The sequence below is a fragment of the Notolepis coatsorum genome (genome assembly GCF_963971535.1).
Source record: "Notolepis coatsorum genome assembly, chromosome: 8".
In the NCBI taxonomy this organism is placed as follows: Eukaryota; Metazoa; Chordata; class Actinopteri; order Aulopiformes; family Paralepididae; genus Notolepis; species Notolepis coatsorum.
The window spans coordinates 59594309-59606697 of record NC_140172.1 but is presented as its reverse complement, the minus strand read 5'-3'; the positions used below and the strand labels follow the sequence as shown (position 1 = coordinate 59606697).

General features: G+C 42.0%; 1 protein-coding gene across 1 annotated transcript in view; it reads right to left on the bottom strand.

The window, feature by feature from the left end:
- The window catches only part of gltpd2b (glycolipid transfer protein domain containing 2b), a 92543-nt gene extending 80593 nt beyond the window's left edge, over positions 1–11950 (bottom strand). Inside the window, exon 1 of the mRNA XM_084320287.1 lies at positions 11822–11950. Within this exon, the coding sequence (XP_084176413.1) occupies positions 11822–11891 (70 nt within the window). The 5' untranslated portion in view covers positions 11892–11950. The remainder of the gene's footprint in view (positions 1–11821) is intronic.
- Positions 11951–12389: the final 439 nt, after the last annotated feature.

Genomic DNA, 12389 nt, shown 5'->3' with positions numbered 1-12389 from the left:
GACCCCCCTTTTTGAAATGTACCTAGAATCCTTTGAAAATGGTTACCTAGCCGCATCAATGAAAGAGGCCCTGATTATCCTGCTCCCAAAACCAGGCAAAACCAATACTAAATGCGAGAACCTCTGTCCTATAAGTTTGATAAACGACACCAAAATCCTTAGTAAAATCTTGGCCAAAAGAATAGAGAATGTGCTCCCAGAGATAGTGGGAGATGATCAAAACGGATTCATAAAAGGGAGACAGGGATTTCACAATGTCAGACGGGTCTTCAACATCCTATACAACCAAAAAGGAGAGAGGGACACAGGTCTTCTCTCGCTCGATGCGGAGAAGGCCTTCGATAGGGTGGAATGGGCTTATCTTTTTGATGTTATTGATCGATTTGGATTTGGAAATTACTTTTGTAACTGGATCAAATTACTACACCTAAACTCAGTAGCTGAGGTACTAACAAACGAAGTGACATCTAAACCCTTTAATATCACCAGGGGTTGCCCTCAAGGCTCGCCTTTATCACCGCTTCTGTTCATTTTAGCTATCGAACCGTTAGCAATAGCAATCAGGGCTAACAGACAGCTACATGGGATTGAAATCGGTAATAACGATCACAGAATAGCCCTTTTTGCGGACAATGTCATTTTGTTCCTAAAAAACCTAGATACATCGATACCCGCACTGCTTGATATAATTGATCAGTTCGGTAGTATCTCCGGATATAAACTAAATGCCTCAAAATCATCACTTATGCTGCTTAATGACAACGAGAGAAAAAACGCTGACCAACAAGATTTCCCTTTCAAGCTCTCGAACAGCTTCACTTATCTGGGCATCAAAATCATACCCCAAATAGAAAATATAGCATCAATAAACTATGAACCTATGATAGACTCTGTATTCAAATCCATAGAGAGATGGATGTTCTTGCCCATCTCTGTGATAGGGAGGATAAACATACTAAAGATGTCCATACTACCAAAGTTCCTATACTTATTTCAAAATATCCCTCTGGCACCACCGGTAAGAATGTTCAGAAAGATTGCGTCTCTCATCTCAAAATTTATATGGCGCAAGAAATGTCCTAGAGTCCGCCTATCTCTGTTGTATCTTCCATTCGATGCAGGGGGGTTGACCTGTCCTAACCTTCATTGGTATTAGCTGGCTGCACAATTGAGAACTGTAATGTTTTATTTTTCTAAGGAAGATCCACCATCATGGATGGGAGTGGAAGCATACCCAATGCAACTACCACTACATTTATACATGTATTCAGCTGAGCCAAAATATTTAAGAAAACATACTACTACTACTGTTTCTGGTTCAGACGAGATGTCATTATCTAGATTGGAGTCATGGAGGCTGGACTTGGGAGAGGAGATCTCAAACGAGGACTGGAACAGAGCATGCGAGGAGGCTCAGACACAAACAGCCAACACTAGCTTAAAACTACTTCAATACAAATGGCTGATGCGGACTTATATAACCCCTGTCAAACTGAATAAATACAACAGCAACACACCAGATAGGTGCTTTAAATGTACCAAGGATCGGGGAACTTTTATACATTGTATTTGGGAATGTGACAAAATCAAGAAGTTCTGGGGGGAGGTGGTGAATAAAATCAAAGATATCCTGTCAGTGAATATCCCACTAGACTCCAAAATGATATTGTTACATTTATATCCAATAAATCTGAACCTGAGAACCAAACAATTTAAATGTATTGATTTTGCTATACTACAGGCAAAAAGAACAATAGCTTTCAATTGGAAGAAAATAGACGCACCCACAATCGGTGCTTGGATTAAAAACATGGCACAATGCATGTTTATGGAGAGAATAACATATATCCTCAGGAACAATATAGAGATTTACGAGGATATATGGAAACCATTTAATGAATATCTGAGAAGGGAAGATATAGGAGGGCTGCTATAGGATGAGTCCCCCCGCTCTCTCCCGCGGTCAGCCGTGACCCGGACCCCGGGAGAGACCGGAGGCACGTCAGTGAAGGTGTTGTAAAGATGTCTTTTATTTTAATTTTTTATTTATTTTTATTTTTTATGTACATTTTCTTTTCTTCTTTTCAATTATTTATATTTGTGTACGAGCTATTCTAATGGAGGTACCAATGAATGTACGTACTATTTCTGTATGAGAACAGTAAAAACAAAATCAAAGATGCTAAGAGAGAGAAAAGGGGAGGGGGGAGGGGGTATGTGGGTATACGTATAATCTTGTGGAGAAAAGGAATTAAGAATAACTGACGACAATGAAAACCTGAAATGTGTACTGTAAAACCCAATAAAAATATTGTAAAAAAAAAAAAAAAAAAAACATAATTTCTGAAGTGTTGAAATTATGGCCAACATAATAACCAACAAAAGCGTGGGAAAAAAAGAACTACACATAATTTAGCTTTTCAACGAAGAACATAATTTGCTCAATGATCAATGGTGTTTTGCCCTTAATAAAAATGTATGTTCTTTCTACTGTATCCTCTCCCCAACAACAGATAGATGGACAGATTATGTTACCACATCCAAAATCAAATGCTTTAAAGATGACTGTTGTTTATGCCATCAATCATTGGAATAACTGCCCACTGAACATGAGTAAATTGAATAGTAAAGTGTCTTTCAAATACCACCTGAGAATGCACTACTTAAATATGTGAGCAAAATATTCTGATGTTGATAATGATGTCTACAATGTGTTACTGTTTTTAGATTATCATTGTTAATTGTGATTGTCATATGTATCTCATGTTGTTATGTTTTCTGTTTTCTGTTGTCTTTCTGTGTGGACTCCAGGAAAACTAGCTCACCACTTAGGTGACAGCTAATGGGGATCCTTTTACTCACAGAGGAGGCAGAGTTGGCTTCCCAACTCCATGGTAATAACTTTAAGTACAGTGTCTACGTATGCTGATGCTATACTACTCACCCATCACTGGAGTATTACTGGACTTACTGTAAGTGACGCATTCTCTGGGACTAAATGTAATTGAAGAGTGAGGATTTAAAAACAGGCATGATGATATCGATCAGGTCTAGATAATGACAACAAAACTATCCAAGTTATCTTGTGCCCATTCAAAACTGGTCGATTGCTTGGCCCCTGGAAGTGCGGCATGTTCAGAGCATGTGCCTGTGCGGAATGCGTGAAATGCACCACATTCGACACTGCATTCCCTTGGGTCCTCAGCAATACAGCCACTGAGCGTGAAGTCGATCGGGTGAATGGTTCTCGAGATATGCAAGCCGCAGACAGACAGATTCCTTCCTTTATAGTTAGATGACTCACTCATAGTTAAATACCTTAGGCATGTGATATTTAATAAACACCATTACACAGCTTTACAGCCTGGATGGTGCAGGTATTACAGTTCATTAAAAGTGACCTCAATATGTGGCACACAAGTTTTCCCTCAACTACAGAAACCAGTCTTCCAAAAGACAGCCACATACACAGCAACCATACATCAGACAGGCAATACCTCATTTTGATCGCCACGTCTCTATATGGTCGGGCCACAACCCTTTTTGGTGAAAACAACTGGGGAAATAAACAGGGATTATATGGTGTTTGTTCATAAACTACAACTTTAGGACAAAACACACAGATAAAAAACATGCTGACTTAACATGATGCACTAACAAAACACTGCACAGGGGTGTAAAGGTACACGTATCCGTACTGAACCGTTTCAGTGTGTACCGTAGGCTACCAAACGGCAGTGTAGTGTACCGAACAAATACAACGGTATGTTAACCACTAACGACCGCCCACCGGGGGCTGTTTTTTTCACAATAGAATATAATTATAATTATAAAAAGAAAATTACAAGTCGATTATTAATTTCAATATAGAATATTCGTTGACAGCCCTACAAGTACAATTAGTTACTGCACACTACATATCACCCCTGAGTGGAACATGGAAAGCCAAACTTTCCCCCACTGTACCGAAAACCCGTACCGAACGTTGACTTCAAAACCGAGGTAAATACTGTACCGTACCGTGGTTTTTATGTACCGTTACGGACAACTGAAGTCTCAGACATTTTAAAATTAGAATAATTTAAAATCAACAGTTGCAGCATTTTTTTTTACCAGTCTGTAGTAGCCAGCGTCCTCTTTGCCGTGGTATGCTGGGGGGGGGGACATCAACTCAAGAGACACTAACAAACTGAACAAGCTGGTGAGGAAGGCTAGCTCCATAGTGGGAGTCAAGCTGGACAATCTAGAGGTGGTTGTGGGGAGGAGGACGAGAACGAATCTGGACGCTATCCTGGAGAAGCCCTCCCACCCCCTCTATGAGGAGCTAGTCAAGATGAGAAGCACGTTCAGCCACAGACTAACCCCTTCCCCCACCTGTGCATAATCTGGAGCACTTTGCACAAGGACTCACACATCACCCATTCATTTATTAAGACCTTTGATCGTATCTGTATATCTATCTTATTTATATTTATTGATAATCCGCCTCATCTGTCTATTTATACCAGGGTAGACTAAGACTAGAGTATTGCACATTGTACAGAGTAAGATTTAGGCTAGCTAAATATATTTGTACATGGGGTTGATTTAGGATATAATCTGATACCAGGGGGGACTGTACATTGTATTATTTTCAATAGAGTATATATTATGTCTCGCCTGTCCATCTGATCAGACCCTGGCCTCACCTTTATTTTGTATGTCTCACGTGTCCAGCAGATATCTTTATTTTCATTCCATATTCTATCTTGTTCTTTATTATCTACTGCACCTTTTATTCGTATCTTTTTTATTTTGTATCTGCCTCTACCTCCCCTCCCCATCCCCTGTGATGTTATGGCCCCTGGATTTCCACAAGGGGATTAATAAATATGCATATTATCCTATCTCTTCCAATGTTGTCTGGAAGGGTGTCAAATGAGGCAGCCAATGAGGCTGCCAATAAGTTAGCCAATAAAGTTGTTTAGTCAGCAAATTAAACCTACTATAGTCCTTGCCAGGCATGCGTTGTTCATGGGACGGGGTAGCACGGTGTGCAAGCTCACTCGCTATTTGCATATCAATAGCGCCGGTCGTCAGGTGTGTTAAATACGTTCTCAGACACATTCACACCTAACTTGTTGTGAAGACGTGTTACATTCCATTCGTAGAGGCAATTAGGCACTGTCTTTAGTCTGTGCCCAAGCGAGGGGACATTAAATGCGCATTCGCGGGAGCGCGCGCACACGCCGGGAGTGCGCGTGCACGTGGTGCGTGTCACCCCAGATGATTTCAATAACACACCACTGGTCCTTGCGGTGTTGATAACCACTGAGAATGCATGACAAGGCACATATTTGCCTATGAGACATAATCACAACTCACAAGTCAGCTGTTACAATATATACAGAGACTAGCATGACATAAAACTGAGCATCATAGCTGCAAGAAAGTCAGTTAAAAGGGTACGTTTTTTTTTCAAACTGTTAGCTAACCTTCAACGAATTCATGGCTCGTTGACACACTGGAGTCTATCATTTCTAGCACAACACTATATAAAAACTAGAGCACATTAGCATAGCTCTCCCAGAGTTGATAAGTAGCTAAAGATTGTAGCAAAGCTAATGCTAACCGTTTTTTGTCCATTCTGCGCCACGGGTCGGGGCGCCAGAGGGCGCTATTATGCCAGCGCTGTAAGTCACTTGCGAGTGCTTAAAATATATCTTATATTATATATATGGGTCTAATACACCCGTCGACTGTCAGTGAGTTGCTTCCAGTCAACATCCATGAAACAGATTGTTTTTTCATCGGTACATTTCCGTTTTATACCGCTTCTGAGTAATTCCAAGAAAAGACGCGATAATAGCCCTTTAGTGGAATACACTAAACACGTTGTCATTTTTCGCCTGATTATCCTGATTATCCTTCCCCATGCAAGAATGAAAAGAGCCCTGGACTGCGGGGCTCCCCCGCCACCTCCTCCCACCCAACGGCACACAGCCACACACACACACACACACACACACACACACACACACACACACACACACACAGAGACAGCTTCGATCGGGGTAGAAAGAAATATCAGATCAACGATCAAATTTATATATAGTGTTCTTACCTTGTATCTGATGTAATGCAAAAGAAATAATCCAATTATCTGATCGCCATTCCAAATACTGCTCGTGGAGGTCCGTCCCGAGCGTTATACATGAACGGGCGGGCGGGGTTACTGTTCCATGCCATCGTTGTTGAGGCCTACCTCGCACGGCTCGTCCCAGAAAAGAAACTACACCATTTCCAATGGAGTGCAATACCAGCTGGAAGGCGTAGGCGGTGGTATTTGCCCTCTTGCGAGCTCAGACCCATTCCCAATGATAACATCAGGCTGGATGGATGAAAATGAATGGATATAACTAATAAAAGAAATAACGACCAAAACCCGACTATACTCGTGATTGGCGCTGAACGGTCAGTGAGTTAACCCGACTATACTTGTGACTGGCATTGAATGAGTTAATGTAAAATGCTAAAACAATTTGCGCCATACTTCAGGATTTTATTTGATTTTATTAAGGATCCCCATTAGCTGTTGCCATAGCAACCAGCTAGTCTTCCTGGGGTCCACACAAAAAAACATACAAAAACAATTATTGTTGCAAAACAAAATTATGTGAGGAGATATAGTTAAATTAAAACACAGATTTGGGTGGTCTAACCTAGTTTGCTAGTTAGTCAATTAGTAAAGCTTTCTAACCAAGTATGTCCATTTGATAGATTTGGTAGTATATGTGTCACTTCACAGCGCTAGTGACCAGAACTCGGCCCTCCCCTTTTTCGTCTAGGCTTGAAAGAGTTTTTTTTCTTCTTTTTTTGTATGTGTGTTTTTTTTTTTTCATATTATTATAAATTGAATGTATAAGCACATGTGTAACTGAGGGGTACAATTCCCTGACTGTATTGATAAGTATGGTATCATTAAACCACTACCGTCTTCATGTACATTCCTACTGGCCATACAGTACACAGGTATCTAATGATGAACACTTCCCCACAATGAATCGGTTCCACACAAAGCTGTATTTAAGTATTTATTGCAGCAAAAGGTACATAATATACTTTACTTTACTTCACTTTGAATGCGCTTATAAGGCAAAGGAATGTGCGTAGGCAAATCAATAACGAATGTCCATTCTCATATTACGCAGGAGGTAATCATACAACCTGAATCTTAGGGAATTATATCTATGGTACACTAGTAATATAGCGGGAGATACTAGAAGGGTCCCCCCGGTTGTAATCCAGCAAGGGTAGAGGATCTGTCGGTAGTAGAGTCTGGGTCAACGATGATAAGGAGACTCCGAGTACAGGAGACGGTGCAATAAGATATTGATCCACAGACGAATACAGCTGTTCTCCGTAGCATGTAGCTCCACATGGAAGAAAGCTAGCCTGCCTCAGGCTTCTGAGGGGCAGACTCGACGTGGCTCCTCACAGGGTAAATCCCACACACTTGTGGGTGTCGGCGATTCTCTGCTCCATTAATTACAGGACCAAAAGCAAATATAATCCAGCCGAAAAGGGCTATGCAGTCGTCGGGTAGATAATCCAGTGTACATGTCCACACGGTCCTCGTCTAGGGCTCCTCGGGTGAAAGCGCCATGATAAGCAGCCCAGCCTGGATAAGCACTCTAGCTGATACGAGGAAAACGTTGGTGATGCTGGTCACTGTAGAACTTTAGCCGCACGATACACTATACACAAATAGACTATTACTGACTTAATAGAATAGGTCGCACTCGACGGTACAGCGTTAAACTGTGACAATTCAGTTATTAATTCGCACGCGGTCTCAATGCTCTATTTGGGGCCAAACAGGCCATACTTCACTGCACGTCGTATCGTGGGTGAGGCTTCAACTTTAGTTACTAAGACTTCTGTATTCACCTGCGCCGTATTTATACGCTTAGGTGAATAAACTAGTACCAGCTTTATTCCTGTCTCATATCCTTGCGCAATACCGTTCATGTCCAGGCATGTCCCCGGCGGTGACTTTGAACCTGACTTTGGAGGCATGGCCTTGGCGCCTGTGGACCGCTGTCCAATAGGAGAATGAAATATTATGGTCTGTACTAGGCTAAAGGGATATTCCGTGTATATGTACAAGGAATATACAAGGGATATCAAACGATATACAAATATTATGCAATATATATCAATAAATATATATATTCGGTTTAATCTGATCCTTTGTAACAACATGTTTACTATAAAAAGGAACAGTTAGAATATCTAAAATAGTAACAATCCTTTGTTTAAAATAGGCTGTTTCACGGAGGATTATTTCAGTGAACGGGGGCGTAATAACAATTAGCATGTGAATCGAACGCAACGCCCACAAGACGTACACACCTGTTGGCACCTGGTGACACTTTGAATGTGTCTTGAGTTGAGAGATGGACGCACAGAATAGCTGCTGCTCTCAACAAAATAGCTGCATCAGGAAGAGCCATCGATGCATCGCATTTAATGAATGGGTTCATATTGGACTATTTTCACGAAGTCGACCCAGATCCAGTCCCTGAACAGCGCGAACCGGGCTCTTCAGGTGAAGAAGATTCGGATGAAGACTTATTGGATCTCGAAACATTTTAGTGATTGAATTGAAAAGTAAAATGGCACTTGAGCTGAAAGGGAGCTGTCAATCAAGTGTGATCTGACCACGCTCCCACAGTCCAGAGACATGGTCTGAGCAGCCAGATTAGCTGTTTTTGAGCTGGATTTTATAATAGTTATTAATATTTTTTATCATTCAGATTTGGCTGGGTGGTTAATAACACATTTTTCTGTGGGGTGACAAACTCAGAACACATTTATTTTCACTTTACCCTGACTTTAACAAACTGATGAAGCATAAAAACGGAGGAGATCTATTCTATTATGACCTTAAATTCTATTACAGTAACTAAGTTAACCGCAGACTGATACATTTCACTGTGCCATCTCTCCCACCCTTCCACTTTACTGTAATTTCACAATCTATTTTTGTTTCCATGCATTTGCTTTTCTCAACATAATTTAAGAACTTCTGTAACTTTTGTTATCTGCCAATACTAAAGCTCACTGTTCATCATATTGTTCATCATTGTTCATCATGCTCAAACATGGTCCTAGATATACATATACAGTAGCTACGGAGATAGATAGATAGATAGATGTGGTTGCAATGACAAATGTTAGTCCCTAATCTTACCCTGGTGATAATGGTGTTTAAACGTCAAACTGGTGTTACCTGAGAGATAGACAGCACAATGTTAGATAGACAGACAGACAGACAGACAGACAGACAGACAGACATAAAAAGACAGACTACAGTAACCACTGCTGAATGTGCAGTGTATTTATAAGGAGACTATATGCAGTATAGTATATTTAACACAGTATGTCAGTGTAAAAAGGAAAGAAAGGACTTAATTGTTGATCCCAGGGCTTACATGGATCATGGGATGTTCCTTGTGACCAATAATCCCCTGCTTTCCCATTTCAGTACAAGGCTTTTGTTATAAAGTATCGGTTTTAGGAGAATATTGTTAGACTCCTATTAAAAAAATAGAGATAAACTGCACCCTTGAATATGTGACTGTTTTGTTAGTAAAGGCACTACGGCTGACCCCTATTAATCGATTAGTCGACTAATCGGTCGAAAGGGGCCGTAGTCGACTGGCCAACCTCTTAGTCGAATATAATAAAAAAAAAAAAAAAAAAAAAAAAAAAAAAAAAAGTATTAATATATATATATATTTTTTTTTAATCATTCTTTCCAAAAGAAAATAGGCCTAGAAGCGTGGCTAACGCTAATGGCACGCATACCAGAGGCTAACTGCCTATGAAAACAGGCACAGAGGCACTGAAAGAGGATTTCACCCATCTAATGAACACACTAGACTAGACAAATATCAAGATGTATCCATCAGTGGACCAATTGCATGCTTTTGCAGAGGACAAGAAGCCTTCAGTCGACTCCTTCAGACATTAAGCACCCCCCACAGCCCAAATGAAAAAAAAATAAAAAATTATCCTCTTTTTTTTTTTTTTTTTTTTTTTTAGTCGACCAATAGTCGACTAACGGCAAATTTTGGCCAATCCTAGTCGACCATCCAAATCCTTAGTCGGGGACAGCCCTAAAAGGCACCAAGACAACCGGGGCGACAATGGCTCATGAGGTATAGTGGTCGTCTGCTAATCAGAAGGTTCCCGGTTCAATTCCGAATCCTCTCTGGCATTGTGTCAAAGTGTCCTTGAGCAAGACACTTAACCCCTAACTGCTCCTGATGAGCAGGTTGGCACCTTGCATGGTTGCCTCTGCTGTCTGTGTGTGAATGTGTGAGTGAATGGATGAATGTAAGGCATAAGTTGTAAAGCGCTTTTGATAAAAGCTCTATATAAATGCAGTCCATTTACCATTTATAACTTCAATTATGGGCAATATTGAGTTTTACTTCCTCGTCAGAAATGGTAAGAGGTCAGGGACGCGGGAAGTGGGGGTGCGGCGGGGGCTGCAGCACCCCCTTGCTGGCGGGGAGTGTAACTGCAACTGCAAGGTTGTTTTGGCTTTTATTCCATTGTAATACAGAGGCTACTCAATGTCACAGAGCGGAGCGGCACTGCAGATTTACCCTACTCTTGAAATTCATTGCCAGATCCTCATAGGGGCGCTGTCTCGATAATGCAGTGTTATTAAAGCAGCGTGTAGCCGACGCATGAACCAGTTGGGATTCGAATAGACGCGGCCTGGAAGCGTCAACGCGGAACTGGAAATCTGTTGGTAAAAAAATTGCGGCCTGGAATAGTTTTTGGGACGCTCAATTCGCAGTAAAGGAATATATCTGCGGTTTCCCTGGCGAACAAGCCAGCAGAACTATCCGAGCCCCCGGTAGGGTGGTCGAAGACCTTTTGCATGTCGGCGATGTATGCGGGGAACGAATTGCAGAGGGAGGACTGACTGAAGTGGAGAGCTGCCTGTCGCCCATTCTAACGCAGGAGTCCTGGACCCTTGAGCAGACCCGACAGGTAAGGTAAGCGATTTTAGATGTATCACTTTGGAAGTGTGCGGCTGTTGTCCGAATACTAGTGAACATTGAAAAATAAAGGTACGACATTTAGAGACGTCCCCGTCGTAGCGTTCTGGTGCGGGGACATGGGGCTCTCTGTGCGGGGGCGCAACAGGTGGGGTAGGCTGGGCAGAGATGTATGCATCAAAACGGTTACATTGTTTGTCTCGCGCAGAGTTGGGCAGTGGTCTCCTCTAGTGAACGAGAGTGTTGGTTTACCAGAGTGGTAAACCTATGACGTTATTATTATATCACCTATCTCAGCACCCCCACTGCTGACTGACTTCCCGCGGCCCTGGAAGAGGTGAACGGGGAAGCATAGAGAGGATGTCACATGTAGTCTAAACAGTAGATTATAGATTATGTTCAATATATCTTGGATAATCTTCTCATAAATCACTGACTAACTCATCGCTACCGTAGGACACCTGATTGACATTGTGAAATACTGATAAAGAAAAACACAATAACAGAAAAAACATATAATGGTGCAGTCAAAGATGTAAGGGTGCAAAGAAAAATTACCAATCAAGTGACCATGCTTGATTCTACTAGCCTCCAAAAACATGTGACACATTCCTGACCTACAGCCAATACATTTCCAAACAAGGGATGTTTGTTGTAGATTACTAGCACCATATATAGGCTATAACACAAGCCATGCTCACACACAGGCACACACACACATCTGTCACACGCTGTTAGCTGGAACCAAGCAGGCTACTCACGGAGCCACAGGGAGCCGAGGAACAGCAGCAGAACCACGATGGCCAAGGCAGCCTTGCCCTTCACCCCCATGCTGAAGACCCCTCGGCACGGTGTCTCTCTCTCCCTCTCTCCTTCTCTCTCTATCTCCGTCCCCCTCTCCCCCGGAGCGAGTACCTTCACGCTCTCCAGTCTTAAGGTCCTGCTCGGTCTGCCGTGTCCAACATGAGTTCTGGTCCCCTTCACGCCGGGCTGTACCACACACACACCACAATGACCCCTCTATTGGCTCCCTACCGTCGACCCCCCTAGTGTCCCTGAGCCTTTCATCCTCCTCTCCAGAACCCCAGATTAAAAAAGAAAGAAAGAAGAAGTGGCTTTCTCGCCACCAACATGTCTCCCTGCTGCAGCTCTGTCAATCTTTAACTTCTTATTTCAGTTCCTGTATTTGTGTGTGTTTTGTGTCCTGTTTTTCTTCATTATTTAACTCAAAAACTCAGTTCTCCTCTCTTCCACTTCGTTCTCCTCTCTTCTCTCTCTCTCTCTCACTCTCTGTCTCTGGTCTCTCAACTCCGTCCTGTCGGTGTTTTG